General features: G+C 37.7%; 1 protein-coding gene across 3 annotated transcripts in view; it reads left to right on the top strand.

The window, feature by feature from the left end:
• The window catches only part of DNAH7 (dynein axonemal heavy chain 7), a 264,436-nt gene that overhangs the window by 240,295 nt on the left and 5,572 nt on the right, over positions 1-18,569 (top strand). For all 3 annotated transcript variants that reach the window (XM_042994954.1, XM_042994955.1, XM_042994953.1), the window contains 5 exons: positions 4,376-4,561; positions 6,018-6,155; positions 9,346-9,576; positions 12,834-12,986; positions 14,308-14,485. In XM_042994954.1, the coding sequence (XP_042850888.1) occupies positions 4,376-4,561; positions 6,018-6,155; positions 9,346-9,576; positions 12,834-12,986; positions 14,308-14,485 (886 nt within the window). The remainder of the gene's footprint in view (positions 1-4,375; positions 4,562-6,017; positions 6,156-9,345; positions 9,577-12,833; positions 12,987-14,307; positions 14,486-18,569) is intronic.

Raw genomic sequence — 18,569 nt, 5'->3', positions numbered from 1 at the left:
AAGCTGTGACAAAAGATAACAATGGAAGGAAAACTTCCAAACTCATTCTACAAGGCAAGGCCAGCATTACCTTGATTCCAAAACCAGAGACCCCAATAGAAAAGAGAACTACAGACCAATTTCCCTGATTAACATGGATGCAAAAATTCTCAACAAGATAACTAGCAAACCATATCCAACAATACATTAAAAGAATTACTCACCACAATCTAGTGTGATGTATACCTGGGGTTCAGGGCTGGTTCAATATCTGCAAATCAATCCAAGTGACACATCACATTAATAAAAGAAAGGACAAGAACCACATGACCCTCTCAATAGATGCAGAGAAAGCATTTGACAAAATGCAGCATCATTTATTGATAAAATCCCTCAAGAAAGTAGGGATAGAAATATCATACCTCAAGATCATAAAAGCCATGTATGAAAGACCCACCATTAATATCATCCTCAATAGGGAAAAACTGAGAGCTTTTCCCCCTAAGGTCAGGAACATTACAGGGATTTCCACTCTCACCATTGTTATTCAACATAGTATTGGAAGTCCCAGCCTCAGCAATCAGCACAAAGAAATGAAAGGCATCCAAATCGGCAAGGAAGATGTTAAACCTTCACTCTTTAGAGATGATATAATACTCTACACGGAAAACTCAAAAGATTCTACCAAAAAACTAGAACTGATCCATGAATTCAGCAAAGTCACAGGATATGAAATCTATGCACAGAAATTGGTTGCATTCCTATACACCTATAATGAAGCAGCAGAAAGAGAAATCAAGGAATCGATCCCATTTATGATTGCACCAAAAACCATAAAATACCTAGGAATAAACCTAACCAAATAGGTGAAAAATCTATACACTGAAAAGAATAGAAAGCTTATGAAAGAAATTGAAGAAGACACACAAAAAAAGGAAAAAGATTCCATGCTCCTGGATAGGAAGAACAAATATTGTTAAAATGCCGATACTACCCAAAGCAATCTACATATTCAATGCAATCCCTATCAAAATAACACCAGCATTCTTCACAAAGCTGGAACAAATAATCCTAAAATTTGTATGGAACCAGAAAAGACCCCGAATACCCAAAACAATCCTGAATTTGAAGATTTGAGGATATGTTACAAAGCTGTAATCATCAAGAAAGTATGGCACAAAAACAGACACTTAGATCAATGCAACAGAATAGAGAACCCAGAAATGGCCCACAAACATATGGCCAACTAGTCTTTGACAAAGCAGGAAAGAATAGCCAATGGAATAAAGACAGTCTCTTCAACGAAGGTATTGGGAAAATTGAACAATAACATGCAGAAGGTTGAACCTGGACCACTTTCGTACACCATACACAAAAATAGAATGGATGAAAGACCTAAACATAAGACAGGAAGCCATCAAAATCCTCGAAGAGAAAACAGGCAAATACCTCTTTGACCTCAGCCGCAGCAACTTCTTACTCAACACGTCTCTGGAGGCAAGGGAAACAAAAGCAAAAATGAACTATTGGGACCTCATCAAGATGAAAAGCTGCACAGTGAAGGATACAATCAGCAAAACTAAAAGGCAACCAACAGAATGGGAGAAGATATTTGCAAATGTCATATCAGATAAAGGGTTAGTATCCAAAATCTATAAAGAACTTATCAAACTCAACACCCAAAAAACAAATAACCCAGTGAAGAAACGGGCAAAAGACATGAATAGATACTTTTCCAAAGAAGACATCCAGATGGCCAACCGACACATGAAAAAATGCTCAACATCACTCATCATCAGGGAAATACAAATCAAATCCACAATGAGATACTACCTCACACCAGTCAAAATGGCTAAAATCAATAACCCAGGAAACAACAGATGTTGGTGAGGATGCAGAGAAAGAGGAACACTTTCACACTGCTGGTGGGAATCCAAATTGGTGCAGCCACCCTGGAAAACACTGGAGATGAATCACTGGAATCTGCTTTTAAAATCATTATACTATATACTAACTAACTTGGATGTAAATTTTTAAAACATTTTAAAAATTTTTTTAAAAAGTCTGTATATGCAATGGAATATTACTCAGCCTTCAAAAAGAATGACATTTTGCCATTTCCAATGATGTGGATAGAAATAGAGTGTATTACACTAAGCAAAATATGTCAGAGAAGGACAAATGCCATGTGATTTCACTCATATGTGGAATTTAAGAAACAAAACACATGAACATATGGAAAGGGGGTGCAAAAAGAAGAGAGGGAAAGAAACCATAAGAGACTCTTAGTGATAGAGAACAAACAGGGTTGCTGTTCCTCAGGGTTGCTGAGGGGAGATCGGTGAGAGATAGGCTAGATGGGTGATGGGTACTAAGAAGGGTACTTGTGATGAGCACTGGGCGTTGTATGTAAGTGATGAATCACTGAATTCTACTCCAGAAACGAATACTGCACTGTTAACCAACCAGAATTTAAATTGAATAAGCAAAAAAACACATTGCTATATCAAAAATACCATAAACAATTAAACATCTTAAAAATAAAAAGAAAAGAAAATTGAAGAGATAGCTAAAATTTATCTGACCAAGTGTTTTAGTATCTGTGTAAAACGTTATAATAACAATAATAATAATAATAAATAGAATCATTCAAATGAGGAAAACACAAAGAAGAACAGAGTAGGGGGACACCTGGGTGGCTCAGTCAGTTGAGCATCCAACTTTTGATTTTGGCTCAGGTCATGATCCCACGGGTTCATAAGATTATCTCTCTCCCTCTCTCTTTGCCCCTCCCTATCTCAAAATAAATACAAATGCTGAATAAATATTTTTAAAGTGTAAATGTCAAAAATATAACCTAATGTATGTAATGTCCAGCGTGGTAACTATAGTTAATAACACTGTATTGCATATTTGAAAGCGGCTGAGAATAGATCTTAAAAGTTCTTATAAAAAAATGTAATCATGTGTAATGACATGTTAAATACACATTGTGGTGATCATTTCACAATATATACAAATACCAAATCATTATACACTTCAAATTAATATGATGTTTGTGTCAATTATATCACAGTAAAAAGTAAAATGCACTTAAAAATGGGCTGGCTCAGTTGGTAGAGCATGAGACTCTTGTTTTGGGGTTGTAAGTTCAAGCCCCTTGTTGGGTGTAGAGATTATTTTGAAATAAAAATATGTATATTTTAAAAATAACCTAAAAACAATGTTATTGTCTAATGTCAACTTTTTCTTCTAAATGATAATGCTCAGTTTTGTTGAGAGCAGTGAGAAATAGAATTCTCTATACTGCTGGTGGATGTGTAAGTATTTATGCTGAGGAGAAAAGAAATTGCTAGATGAACAATCAGTACTTTTGCACTCATAAACATTTTTACATTCTTCACACCAGAGAATATTATGAAAAAACAAAGTAAAAGGAAAAAATATTTCCACAAATTTGTTTAAAAAGGACAACTTATAAAACAGCTTATACAAGTAAAGCTATTAAAAGTTTAACTGAAAAAAATGGGTAGAAGGCTAGTTCACAGAACAAGTGTTATTAAACAGGAAAAAATGATGAATTTCACTGGTATTCTAGAAATGCAAATTGACACAATATTAATTATCTTTGGGCAACCATTAACAAAAATTTTTAAACTGATTCCCATGATTGCTGCAGCTGTTCAGAAAAGCAGTTTGGTGACATTAATCAATTGCTTTTTATCAGCTCCCTACCTTTGATATAGTAATTTCCTTTTCAAGAATCTAGATTTAAGAATCATTAAAAATTTTAAGAAAAGTATATTTAACGAAACAGAAAACAGAAAATTAGGAGTAACTGAAATGTTCCCTATAAAAGATAGTTATTAAAATATTTTAAGAGTACTTCATGAAATGGTAAAAAGTATCTCATAATAGGAGATGTGGTGGAAAATTATATGCAAAATTGTTTCTACAGTGATTCCAATTGGCAAAGTATGCAGGGATCTGAAAAAGTGGTGAAGGAAGTTAACACTGATCATCTCTGAATTATATTGGATTTGTTTTGAATGTCACTCAGCAATGCAAAATTTTCAAGGATGGAATTATGGTCTCCTTTTGTGTCTGGCATGTAGTAGGTGGTCCATTAGTGTTGGTTGAGTGAGCGAGTGCACAAGTTACTAGATGAATTCTGTTTTCGGCATTGACTGAATGAAAATGACAAGCCACACAAGGTGACAAAGACCCTGGAGGAAATTGCAACAATTAGCAGAGAAGTATATAAAGGGAGATTGTGTTTAATACAAATTTTTGTAAGCAGTTTCATTTAATAACATGTGCAAACAGGAACCACAGCTCTGCTTAACCTGCTGCTGAGAACTCTTAGCTGTTGAGTGACTTTAACTCTCGATTCTAGGAACTGCCTTATGACGCTCTGCGGTACATGACCGGGGAATGCAATTACGGAGGCAGGGTGACCGACGACTGGGACCGGCGCACGCTGCGTAGCATTCTAAACAAATTCTTTAGCACAGAATTAGTTCAAAATCCAGACTATAAATTCGACTCAAGTGGCATCTATTTCGTCCCTCCTTCTGGTGATGTGAGTACGACCTTCAAGAAAATTAAAAGCAGGGGCGCCTGGGTGGCTCAGTCGGTTGAACGGCCAACTTCGGCTCAGGTCATGATCTCATGGTTTGTGAGTTCGAGCCCCCCGTCTGGCTCTGTGCTGACAGCTCAGAGCCTGGAGCCTGTTCCGGATTCTGTCTTCCTTTCTCTCTGCCCCTCCCCTGCTCACACTCTGTCTCTGTCTCTCTCAAAAATCAATAGACATTCAAAAAATAAATAATATTAATAATAGTTAATATTTAGATCATGCTTAATTATTTACAATGCAGTATAGGTATTTATCTCACTAGAGCACCGAATTAACATCGCTATTCTTACTCTGTCCTTTGTACAGATAAGAAAGCAGGTTCACTAAAGTTGAAAGACTTGCTCAAGGCCACACAGGTAGAAAGGGGAAGAGAGTTATACAACCAGCTTCTGCAAGAGTCCATTTCCTTCTGCTCTTTTTTCCAGGCCTGCCTAGTGGAAGATGTGTATCACACAGTTTTAGACTAGAAGTGATAGATAGAAGTCCCTAGACTTCTAGGGACTGCCAGGACAATTGCATTGGTTCTCATTTTATTCCTAAAAGTCAAAATGATACATATTGAAAACTAAACATATGACCACATACAACAGAGGTACATACCATAACCCTAACATCCATTCGGGTTAATGTTAGCTGAGAGCAGATGTCAATGGGGATGAAGAGAAAATCAGTCCCAGAGCTTAGGTCACTAAGTGAGTGGAGCAAGTCAACATGTGTGGGGCCATGAGTATCAAGATCTCCAGTGATGAGTTGTCAAGTGAGAAAAAGGCAAGATAAAGTCAGGTATATGTAACATGACCCGTTTCAAAAAACCATCAGTGACCAATCCCCCACCTGCACCCACCATATATGTATATGAATGTTTGTATGGTTATATGAGCATAAAGAAAGGCATGCAATTTTGACAGAAGTCCATGTAAATAAAACGTAAAACGTGTGTATGTACATAAAATGATACGTTAGTGGCGACTTTGTCAGTATAATAAAAATTTGGGTAATTTTTACTTTTTGAATTACATGGATTTATCACAAGAGTAAACAGAAAAATCAGAATAAAGAGAAAGAAAATATTGCAATAAATTAAGAACAATCATCATCAAATGTGGTATAGAAAAATTTCTCCAGAAGGTTTTCTAAATGAGATGGCCAAGATATCCCTCTCTCCATTTTAAAATCCATTCCAATTGTACAGAACATTTTCTTTTTCTCCCTAAATGTGTCCTTTTTTTTTTTTTTTTTTTAACTTTGCCCCAGGTTGAAAGAAAATAAAAGCATTCGGTGTCCAGTTTCACAGGCTCATCCACTTAATAACTTGAGTATTGAAAATTATCTCTTTCACTGAGAAAGTTCTACAGAATAATTGATTTCTAGCCTCCTGACTCTTGGCTATTCATCTTTGCAGCACAAAAGCTACATCGAATACACAAAGACTCTGCCGCTGAACCCTGCACCAGAAATCTTTGGGATGAATGCCAATGCAGATATCACTAAAGATCAATCAGAAACTCAACTGCTATTTGATAACATTCTTCTCACACAGGTATGTGATCGGTACAGGAACTGGCTTCTGAGGCTGGAAAGGATGCTGGCCAAGCACATGTGCCATCTGTTAAAGTGAGAACCATTTTAAGGAAAAGAAAAAAAATCCCTGTGTACCTTAAATATGAACTTAAACAGCAAGTACATGAACATATGGCTTTTTTTTTTTCATCCATGTTTGATTTGGAAAGAATCTTTGAGTACCATTCAGCTGCTAGGAGTTCCATTTTGCCTTTCTTGCATAAATCATGTCCAAGTGCATTATATCTTACGTCCCTTTTTAATTCCTTTAAAGTGGAAGAATATCAAGATACTTGGGAAGCAGTTTGATGCTGGAATTCATCTAGAATTTTGCCCGTTTTCTGGTCTGTTATTAAATCAACAGCAGCTTTTAAAATGACTTATCTTTTTCAAATATTCCAGAACATTTAGCCTAGTTTACATAGAAACAGTTTCCTTTACATCAGTAGTTTATCAGATTACATAACATTTATTTATTTATTTATTTATTTATTTATTTATTTATTTATTTTTAAAGTTTATTTGTTTTGAGAGGGACATGTGGGAGCAAGGGAGGAGCAGAGAGACATGGAGAGAGAGAATCCCAAGGAGGCTCCACGCTTAGGCTCAGTCTCACCACCGTGACATCATGACCTGAGCCTACATCAAGAGTCCAATGCTTAACTGATGGAGCCACCGAGGCACCCCTACATACTATTTAAAGAATACAATTGTGGGACGCCTGGGTGGCTCAGTTAAGTGTCCAACTTCAGCTCAGGTTATGATCTCATGGTTCATGAGATCAAGCTCCACATCGGGCTCTCTGCTGTCAATACAGAACCCGCTTCAGATCCTCTGTCCCCCTCTCTCTCTGCCCCTCCTCCGTGGGTGCACTCTCTCTCTCTCTCTCTCTCTCACTCTCTCTCAAAAATAAATAAACATAAAAAGGAATTATTTATATGCTACTTTAAAAAAAGAATGAAGAATGGAATTGCAGTAGTAAGTATAAAATGTATAAAAAGGTTGAGGAGGAAGATACAGTTGACACGCCATAGACACACAACTCCATTTGTGAGATGTAAATGTAAGGGCATGTCAGAGAGTAATCTAAGGCAATAGAATTCAGCATGCCATGGGCACAAGTCCGTATATTTGAATGCAAAGTATTTAATCTTGCTCTTCTATTAAGAGATCTTCTCTTGTATTTTTTTGTCCTTCAGAAGAAGTGCTCAGTTGTTTGTTTTTGGTTTTTGAAAGCAAATGAGTCCAAACGACCAGAGTTCCCTTAGTGATTGAGTAAAATTTTAATAAGAATGCTTATTCGGTCAAGTGAATTATCCTACTAACTGAAATTCTAGCTGATCTTTTTTACTTTTATGGAATGTCAGAGTAATAATGGTAATAGTTCTCAGTGCTTCATGTATAACAGTGTAATACATACAGCAATCATGTGAAGTAAGGGCTAACTACTCCCACTTTACAGCTAGAAAACAGATACAGAATGATTAAGTAGCTTGCTTAAGGTCAGCCAGTACAATTTCAAGCCAGGAATCAAAGCCAAGCAGTCTGACTCCCACTAGTTTGGCTCCAGAATCTGTGTTCTGAATCACAGAGCTTTCTTCTTTCTAGCTTCTAAAGATGGGTAGGACCTAGAAGGGCAGATAATAAGAGATGCTGGGGAAAAAAAATAAACAAACAAACAAACTAGAAGATTAGCAGGATAAAATGGTGTGCTATCCTTGATGGAAAAGTCCATGGAACTCCTAGGTCTGATCTACTGTAAGATCACATTTTCTAACAAGCAAAAAGGACAGAGACTGTTTTTATGCCCATTTTTACATGTTAATAATACCAGTAAAAGTCAGTCACTGCCCGAGTACAAAAGTATATGTACAGACATGAATAAGTAGGTCTTTAGGAATATTAGACACACGTGATACACAGTAGTCTGAAAACAGGACACTTACTGTGTCTTTTGGCTTTATTTAAAGTTGATGGGGTGTGCCACATTACAGAATACATAAAACAGTGGGTTCGTTCCAACAGAGAATGACTCAGAACCAAACAAATAAGTTTAAATACACATGGGGTATCTTCTCAGTATGTAATTAAACAGCCTCTTTCAATACCCTCAGACTCAGATTGGCAAGTACAATTATAGTAATGGGTAGGCAAGTAGTCCAGTGATTCTACATCGGCTTACCACAATTCAGAGGCAAAGAGACCAGAACAGCAGAGTTTGAAGAGCAAGTTAACAATGACAAAACTTTTGCATTATGGATTTAAAATACCTTTAAAAATTAGAACGGCAAAAAACTTAGAACAAGAAATGTCAGAGTTGGGAATTGTTACTTTTGCAGAGTTCTTGTGCTTATGCCTAGGTTTCAGTAAAGAAACCAGGAAACACCAAATCTGAACATAGGACTGCACAAAATTTCCTAGGGCTGGAAAAATAAGAGATATGTTCATTTATATTCTAATTGTGCTTGTTTTCTCTCAGCGTGCGTGCGTGTGCACACACATTCATTTATTCTGAGGATTTAAATGATTTTTCCAGAAAATATAGATTCATTTACACCCTGCCACTATGAACATAAAAAATAAAAATTGAAATTCCCCTTCCTTCCTTCCAATGTGAAACACTAAAGTCTGCCTTTCTCTATAACTCTTCCAACTGCTTAGAGAAGACGAGCTTATTTTCTTTGCCCTCCTGGTTCAAGGACAAAACTATATCTCTGCTTTTGGCAACCAGTAGGCACCAGAGTTATTGGCAAATATATTTTGTGGCAAGCTTTCTCAAAGCAAGATCAGACTTCCTTCTTCTGGGTTTTAATGTCCATTTTCCCTCCACCACCCCACCAACTTAAATGCTTTTGCTCCCTCTACCCGCAGCACCCACTCCTCCCCCTCAACCCAGACAGCACAATGTACCACATATTTGCTTCCTCCAGACCCTCTTTGGCCTGTAAGCACTGTCGGTGCTCTTTTCTTCCTCCTCCCTAACAATGGTTTTCTCCTGAATCTCTGCCCCCATGTCTATTTCCATCACTTGAATAAATCTTGTGTGGAGAAGAATCATCGGTAGAATAGAGTGGTACTCATTCTTACAAAATTTACCTTAGGAGTTTTCTTACGCAGCAATTCCTACACCTTTATGAGGATTTCTGACTTTTCATTTGAATTCTTGACAGTCTCGTTCAGCAGATGCCGGTGCAAAATCATCAGATGAAGTAGTAAGTGAGGTTGCTGGTGATATCTTGGGTAAACTTCCAAACAACTTTGATGTTGAGGCTGCAATGAGGAGATACCCGACAACTTACACTCAGAGCATGAACACTGTACTTGTCCAAGAGATGGGGCGTTTCAATAAGTTGTTGCAGACCATAAGGGAATCGTGCATTAACATTCAAAAGGCAATCAAGGTAAGGGGAAATATACCAAAGAAAAGTCACGGCAATAAACTGATCATTCATTTTACTCAGCAAATATTTATTGGGGAGAGATTCTATGCAAGCACTATCCTTCATTCTGGGGATAGAAGCAAAATCCTTGCCTTTGAAGGACAGATAGAATTCTGGGGGGGACAGTTAATGACTGGGTAATCAAGTATGGAGTATGTTAGCATAATTTGCTAGATAGGATACATGCTAAGAAAAAGTGTTAAGGAGTAAGAAACACAAAGCTGTTGCCTTCATAGAGCTTAAGTTTTTATAAGGGAGACAAAAATTTAAAAAAAAAAATATATAATTTCATTAAGTGGTAAGTTCCATGGAAACCATAAAGGATAAGAGAATAGAGAGTGATGGGTGGGAAATTCTGTCATTTTGAGTCAGGCTCCTCTGGGGAGCTGACCCTTGAGCAGAGGCCTGACCTTAAGGGCAAACCACAGAACATTTGGGCAGAGGATATAACAAGTGCAAAGGCCATGAGAACAAGCTTGGCATGGTCTGGGAACACAGTAGGGTAGGCTCGTGGAAAGAGCTTGAGGAAAATGGTAGGACAGAGAGAGGAAGCTACAGATTCATGATGGCCTTGTTGGCCATGGTTAAGATCATGAATTTTATTCTAAAGTGTAAAAGTAAGGAGAGGTCTTCAGAGGGCTTTACGCAATGAAGTGAAATGATCTGTTTTACATTTTTAAAAGTTCACTCTGACCACTGCAGGAAGGACTGCAGGGGAACAAGAATGCAGGCAGAGACCAATTATGCTACTGAACTAGTCCAGCTGAGTTTGGTTCTAATAGTAGCATGGGAGAAGAAAAGTGCTTGAATGTGAGTTATTATTGAAAGAGGAGTCTACCAGGCTGGCTGTAGTTTAATCTAACTGCGCCGTTTGGCTAAGAAGCATTCCGTATCATGTCTTTCTCCTTGACCTGGTTCTTCCTATATCCTACCTGGGAGAGAAAGTCCTGGTCTCCAGTATTCTGGGGGAAAGGGGAAAGAGGCCTCAGGAATCTCAGCATCTCAATGTACATGCATTCGCTTAATTCCCAACGTCAGGATGGTAATGTGACTCCAACAGAGCCTGGCATCCTTCCAGGGATTTCTTCATTTTCCTTTCATTGAATGAGCATTTCATTACCTGTTTCAAGGTAGGCAATGTGCAGATTTGTGAAAGAAGTCCCAGGAATCTGTTTTCTAAGCCAGATTTCAATAACCCTGTTCATTTAGTACCACCTGCAACTCCTTACTTTCATTTAGGCCCATCAACTCCAAAGAGTTTTGGGTATTCTGTAATATCTAGTTGATTCTTAGTTTTCTCCTTTGCTAATGTAAGATCAGGTTTTCTCCTGACTTCTACATCATTTACCAACAGTCCATATGCTATCTAGCTCCCAAAACTGTGTTGTCATTTTTGTCTTTCCCTGTTTTTTTTTTGTACTTGTGGGCTTATGCCCTTAAAAAATAAATCCTTTTACTGTTGTTTTAGTGGGTTTGGGAAGGAGACAAATGAAATGTGGGTGTTGAACCCATTAGATATACTCTAAAATCTTCTCCATGTTAGTTGGGAGTAAAATTATCACCTATAGAAAAAAGAGAAATGATGATGGCAACTGGCCCAATTGCAAGATCAATGAGGCAATAATTTTCAAGGGCCTTGAAGTTTTAACATCTGTACATCGGTGATTCAAAATGGGATAAGATTGGGGAGCTTGGGTGGCTCAGTCGGTTGGGCGTCCAACGTCAGCTCAGGTCATGATCTCGTGGTCCGTGAGTTCGAGCCCCGCATCGGGCTCTGTGCTGACAGCTCAGAGCCTGGAGCCTGTTTCAGATTCTGTGTCTCCCTCTCTCTCTCTGACCTCCCCCCATTCATGCTCTGTCTCTCTCTCTCTCTCAAAAATGAATAAACGTTAAAAAATAAATAAATAAATAAATGGGATAAGATTGGGGCGCCTGGCTGGCTCAGTTGGTAGGACATGCCACTCTTGATCTCGGGGATGTGAGTTCAAGCCCCACATTGGGCATAGAGTTTACTTAAGTAACAAAATGGGATAAGATCAATTAGACTTCACAATTGGACTCCAGGATATTTTAACTTTTGCAAGCATTTTATAAGATTTTTCTAATTTTATTTTAATCACTAGTCTTTTAAGAAGGCAGGATAGAGATGTATTAGTTGTCCATTTAACATTTATTTATTTTTGAGGGAGAGAACACACAGCATGAGGAGGGGAGGGGCAGAGAAAGAAGGAGACACAGAATCCGAAGCCAGGCTCCAGGCTGTCAGCACAGACGCCGACATGGGGCTCGAACTCAAGAACTGTGAGATCATGACCTGAGCCAGTTGGACGCTGACTCAACCAACCGAGCCACCCAGGTGCCCCTTAGTTGTCCAGTTAATAGGGTAGTAAAGTAAGTCAAAGTTAGGCTGTGATTTAATAGCTAGTGAGTTGCTAAGTGTTAACTTTCCAGGGTGGGCAAAAGAGTGAAGGAGGTCAAAAGGTACAAACTTCCAGTTATAAAATAAAAGTCATAGGGATGCAATGTACAGCATAATGACTATTAATACAGTTAATACTGTATTGCAAATTTGAAAGTTGCTGAGAGTGAATCTTAAAAGTTCTCATCACAAGAAAAAAAACTGTATGAGGACATCTTAGATTTATTATAATCATTTTACAATATATACAAATATTAAAATCATCATAACTCCTGACTTCTCAAAAACTTAACTACTAATAGCCAACTGATGACTAGAAGCCTTAGCCATTGTATAGTCAATTAACTTACAATTGTATGTTATATGTATTATATACTGTATTCTTACAACACCTTTCTCCAAAATTTTTCAGTATTTTTAGGCTAATTGGTTCATCTGTGAGTTTTTTCAAACTGTTACAAATCTCCAAAAGTTTTTCAATACATTTGTTGAAAAAAATCCATGAGGACCCACACAGTTCCAACCCATGTTGTTCAATGGTCAACTGTTACCAGGTTATATGTCAATTATACTTCAATGAGAAAATTTGATTAAAGTTAAAATTGTCAATGTTTTCGTAAGGAATAACTCAGTAGTGACTGCATGAGTTACTGGCAGTAAAAGAACATATTCCTCAGTTTCTGCTTATGTGACTCAACTAATCACAATTGTAAATACAGGCAAATTATGAAAAAGGCATTTAAGAAGAGATTGTCCAAAAGCAATGCTATCATTTTAACCAAGGCTAAATGTGTTTCAGGGGCTTGTAGTAATGTCTACAGATCTTGAAGAAGTGGTTAGCAGTATTCTGAATGTCAAAATTCCAGGAATGTGGATGGGTAAATCATACCCAAGCCTTAAACCACTTGGGAGCTATGTAAATGACTTCCTTGCGAGACTAAAATTCTTGCAGGTGAGTTCATCTAAATGATCCTACATTGTTTTCTTTTGATTTCATTTTCTTCAATCAGGATCCCTGATGCCAGGAGCATTAATGACTCTAGTTTTCTGTGCATCTCGGGCACTAATGACCGTTACTCAGTATTGCATATAATTTATGTAACTGTTCCATTCACTGTCAAGATACTAATGTTGGAAGTAGAATCTCTGCGAGTAGGTGTTCATGCTCAATTAGCTTAGACATTCAAATCAGTGACACTTGAAGAGGGAAAACAACTGGCTATGTTTATTTTTCCATTAAATACTAAGCATTAAAATAGATTTCTAGAACAGAGCACCTTTGAAAGCCAGAGAAGCTACTAGCAAGAAGCCTGATCTCTTCCTTGTCCAGCATTCTTCCAGGTCATGAAATCACTAGACTGCTGGTTCAGCCCAAGACAGTAATAGTCTTAATGGCTAACTGCCTTGGAAATGTTGAGTGGGCAGAAGACTGCCTCCTAATTATCTGGTAATATTGGTGCTTCACTATCTTCTTATTAACAATTATGTTCACTAGAAGTATTGATTAATGTCCTAGATGCTGTACATAATGCATCAAAAACTGCCTATGAGGAAATTTCTGCAGGGGTAAAATGGCTAAATTTCCCTTCCATAACACAGGTCTTCTGTTATACTAGAGTTGATACTAAAACATTAAGATTGTTCTTGAAAGATGAAGGATCTACGTTGGACTCTAATGAGGAAAAGTTCTTGAAATTCATTAGACTTCTATAACTTACTGTTTAGTTAAAGTCAGTACTCAATTAGCTTATACCCTGTTTCTTTTGGAATTTCCTTGTATAATAATGTGTTTCCATGTGTTGGATTTCATTGTATTTTGGTAAAGTAGGTGGGAAAACATCCAAAGGAATAATCTGCTAGACACTAATGACTAGAGAGGAAAAGTGGAAAAAACATTACCAGGTGTTATATGGATCTCTTCTATTCAACTATGTAACATGTTATATGTGCAACATATACTAGATATTCGTTATTGTATGGAGTTTTTGGAAGGAATCACTGACCATGTATAAAGACATTTACTTCTGCCTTTACTCACACTGTGATCCTCTAGCTGGTGCAATGGATATGAAATTGAAGTCAGAACAAACACTGAATAAGTGTCTTTTTAAAACCTTGACAGTATAGCTTTTTATTCCTCAAAGTGTTAGCTCATTTATTGATCTACCTAAAAGATAATAAGAGGGAGCATTGGGGAGTAAATTTTATTAAGCAGTGTTGTATTTGAAGTTGAAAGGCTCTAGCCTGAGAACACTTGTGCTTTGACACTGTAGCAATGGTATGAGGTTGGCCCTCCTCCAGTCTTCTGGCTTTCTGGCTTCTTCTTCACACAAGCCTTCCTGACTGGTGCCCAGCAGAACTATGCCAGGAAACACACCATCCCCATTGATCTTCTTGGGTTTGACTATGAAGTGATGGAAGACAAAGAGTATAAGCATGCTCCAGAAGATGGTAAGTGCAGTGACAGAATGAGTTGGTTTATATCTAGGTACTGAACAACGGCTTAACATTCTTGCTTACTTTGCTCAGCTATTAACATTTTAACCATTGTGTATGTAACTTACTCTCAAAGAGTTGAGGAAAAGAAATTCATATGAACTTGCAACATTCTTCACAATCTGTCATCTTAAAAACAAATCAACAGGGACACCAGTTGGAAGAGCAGAGCGCGCAACTCTTGATCTCGGGGTCATGAATTTGAGGCCCACATAGGGTGTAGAGATTACTTAAATGAAACTTAAAAAAACAAAAAACACATCAACAAAGAATTCCAAGTGTCTTAACATCCACATCCCCTCAGTTACTGTCCCATGTCTCTACTCCCTTTAAAGCAAATTTCTCCAAAGAATTGTCTTTACATACCCTCTCCGGATTCTCACTTCCTTTTTTCCACCTACCTTTCATCTCCTCCAATCAACCGATGATCTTTTCAGAGTTAGTAATGACTTCCATATTGACATATCCCATGAAATGAAATCAGTCTTCATCTTAAACTCCTAACAGTCCTTACCAGTTGACAACTTTCTCTTTCTAAGAGACATCCTTCTCCCTTTGTTTCTCCTGATTTTCCTTTTCTCACTGGACACATTCATGCTTCTTTGCTAGCTTTTTCTCCTCTAAAAATTAGAGTTTCTAAGGACTTAATCCTTCACATATTTTTATTCCTAACACACACAGAATGGGCATATTAAATGCCTGAAGAGTATTTAACAACCTTCTGCCTAGTTTATTGTTCCTTTAATTATATAAGCCTTTTAAAAAATACATTCTCTGTACAGCTCGCTATATTACATGCTGTAAAAGATGTCAATAAAGAGACGTTTGAGTTCCTGCACCCTAATAAAAGTCAAAATATAGATGAGCAATATACCGTGAAGGATAATTTTGTTCAAACTAAGTAGGAAGGGGGGAAAAAGGAGTTTAAACTGGGTAAAAGCAAATCAAAGGAAGGGTATAGAGTTGCTCTGTACCACTGATAGGTGCCAGAAACTGCCCAGCTCTTCACAATAACCCTAGGTTATTAATAGATATTGCTATTATCCCCATTATACTCAGCCAAAACTAAGGCTCAGGAAAGTTAAGTAACTTGCCCAACGTCTCACAGCTAGCAATGGGCAGAGTTAAGCAAACTGCAGGCTGACTCTTATGCTTAGCTAGCTTTCTCTAAGGCCTGCTGAATATTTTTGTAGAAGTAAAAGTTTGAAAACATCATTACATTTCTCAAGGAAAGCTCCTTGAAGAATCTATGATTGATTCCTAAGTATTTAATTCAGATGCAATGTTTTGGGTTTTTTTCCCCTAAATTCTCCTCATCATTATGATAAAAGGCAGGGAAGATGGCATTTGGATTGAAGGCTAGGCAGTATTGGTGTCCCTCAGAGTTAGAGGTTTTTGAACTCAGCTAAAGAATCGAATTTCTAAAAGCATTGCCTGCAGTTTATAAACTAGTTAATATTTAAGATCAAACTACTGAATTGCCAATCATTATACACTGAACTTAGACATTTTACAAGGTAGTTGGTATTTCTTTTTACTGTGACTTACTAATTTAACTCACAACTGCTTTTATTAAATACATTAAAATCCAAACTTATCTTGAAAACAGTGGAGCAAGCATAAAGTACAACTTAAAGATAAATAAGGACTATTTCATGTCCAAGATCATGCAGTAAAGAATAGTCATCAGTTAAGCCATTTTACTGAATACTAAAGTATCAGCCAAGGTTTAATTTATAATAGCTAGTAGATATTCACTAAATCACGCATTTTATTATTTTGCACAAACACACACACATACATTTTTACCAATAAACACAGATATCCACAATTTAGCCTTTTTGTCATTCCTGGCTTTTTCCTCCCAACCTAATTACCAAAACAAAAATAAGATTCCATGGAATGATTTGGAGCACTAGACTTTTCCCAGGGAACAACTTTCCCATGGGATGCTCATGGGAGGATCCCAGAGCCCATTTGAGAAAAGCTTGGGCTAATGTTTTCCCAGTTTCTTTATCTTTACCACTCCACCAGCCTGTCTTTTTTATACACACTTAAGTGTGCGCCCGTCCCTGCATTCTGGGGCTCACAAAGAAGTGAGCCTATTTACCTATGATTAAATTAAACATAATGAAAAAGGGCACTCTTAAAGTGATTCATAAAGTGGCCACAAAGCCACTGTAAATCCACATAGATTTGGAATCTTACTTTCCAGCTGTACTTGCTAAGGTTCCTCTTCTTTGAATTACTAGTCCTAATGGGGGACTCACCAGCGAAGGGCATTACATAGCAGGAAGGGAGGCAGATAATCCTGAAGAGAAGGGCTGAAGAAGCCAGACCTGACTCTATGATGACCACATCTCATGGATGGCAAAAGGTGTGACTCACAGGGTAGGAACGGCTCTGAATCAGGACCCAGTTAATACCCATCTATCCTTTCAGATCTTGTGTCTTCCATGCGGCCTGTATTGGCTGTGAGAAATAAAAATGCGTTTGAATATCCCCATCACATTTCCTATAAAATTGTTACTGGGTTGGAGAAAACTTTATCCTTATTACCACTTTTCTTAGGTGTTGAAATGAACTCTTTTGCTCTGACATTATCTTTGTTTCCCAATCGAGGAACAGATAATCTAATTGGTTAAAACCAGAGAATTCCTGGGCTATGCTTACATGTCAGTGGGGCAGGGTGTTAAAACAGGTCTTGGACCTGTTTTTTAGTCTCCTCTATTTCCCTATTCCCACCTAGTATTTTTTTTTAAACTGAGTATTTATTTAGCTTAATCATTCATTTCTCTTTTTTTAAATGTTTATTTTTGAGAGTGTGAGCAGGGGACAGGCAGAGAGAGAGGGAGATATAGAATCCGAAGCAGGATCCAGGCTCTGAGCTGTCAGCCGAGACCTATGTGGGGCTCGAACTCATGAACCGCAAGATCATGACCTGAGCTGAAGTTGAAGCTTAACCAACTGAGCCACCCAAGCCCTGCTATTCCCATCTAGTATTGTGGTTGTGCTGCAGGACTTAGATCTGGCTGGAAAGATGAATATATAGGATAGGCTTGCAGACTGATCTGTCTCTCCCTCAGGCAGGTCTACTCTCCATGTTACTCCAGGCTCAAGATGCATTTTGCAATTCAGGTGTACCAAGTAAAACTTGAAATGTTACTGGACAAGTGCTGTGTCAGTTAATAAAACTGACCTTTTATTCCAACCATTCTTTCCATCAGTTAAAACCTAGAGAGGAAAAAGTCTCCCCCCACCCCAATAGCCATCACTGGATTATCCACATGTGGCTTTAAAAATAAACTGTAATTAAAATGAAAATTCAGTCCCTCAGTCACATTAGCCATGTTTCAGGTGTTTAATAGTCAGTGGCTACCATATTGGAAACACAGAGAATACTTCTATCATTACAAAAAGTCCTGTTGGACAACACGGTCCAAGTGGACTTTTATATACTATTTTACAAAGTGCTTTCACCAACATTAACTGATTTGACTCTGTCTACCTTGTAGAGGTGTTAAAGTAGGCATTATTTTACAAATGTTTTGCAGTTGTTCTCAGATGACTAAACAGGTCTAAAGTTAAATGAATTGCTCAAGGTCACACACAAAAATTAGGAACAAAGACCTCAGTCTCTCTAGGTGCCACGTTGCTTCCTTGCCATCTGTGCAACCATTATAATGAGTGTTTCCATGTGTATATACCTATATTCAAATCCTGAGGTTTTACACCAAAAGGACGGTCTGACAACTGATCGGAGTTTCAGTGATTTCCTCATTTGTGCTCTTTCGTTAGTGTACAACATTACATTTTAGAGGGAACTCCTCTCCATGTGTTCTCTCATACATACTAAGGAGAGGTCTGGGAATGAGAATAAATCCTAGAAGGAAAGGAGAAAATTAACTTTCCTGATATTAGAGGTCTGTGCAAGAGTATTTTGCTCAGGTGCTGCCTAGAAGCCACTGGATCCCTACAATTACGGTAAGAGCTTTTCTTGCAGATTTCATGGCCTCTAACATTATAATCACTGGCCAAT

The sequence above is a fragment of the Panthera tigris genome, chromosome C1 (genome assembly GCF_018350195.1).
Source record: "Panthera tigris isolate Pti1 chromosome C1, P.tigris_Pti1_mat1.1, whole genome shotgun sequence".
Lineage (NCBI taxonomy): Eukaryota > Metazoa > Chordata > Mammalia > Carnivora > Felidae > Panthera > Panthera tigris.
This window is presented reverse-complemented; position numbering and strand designations above follow the sequence as displayed.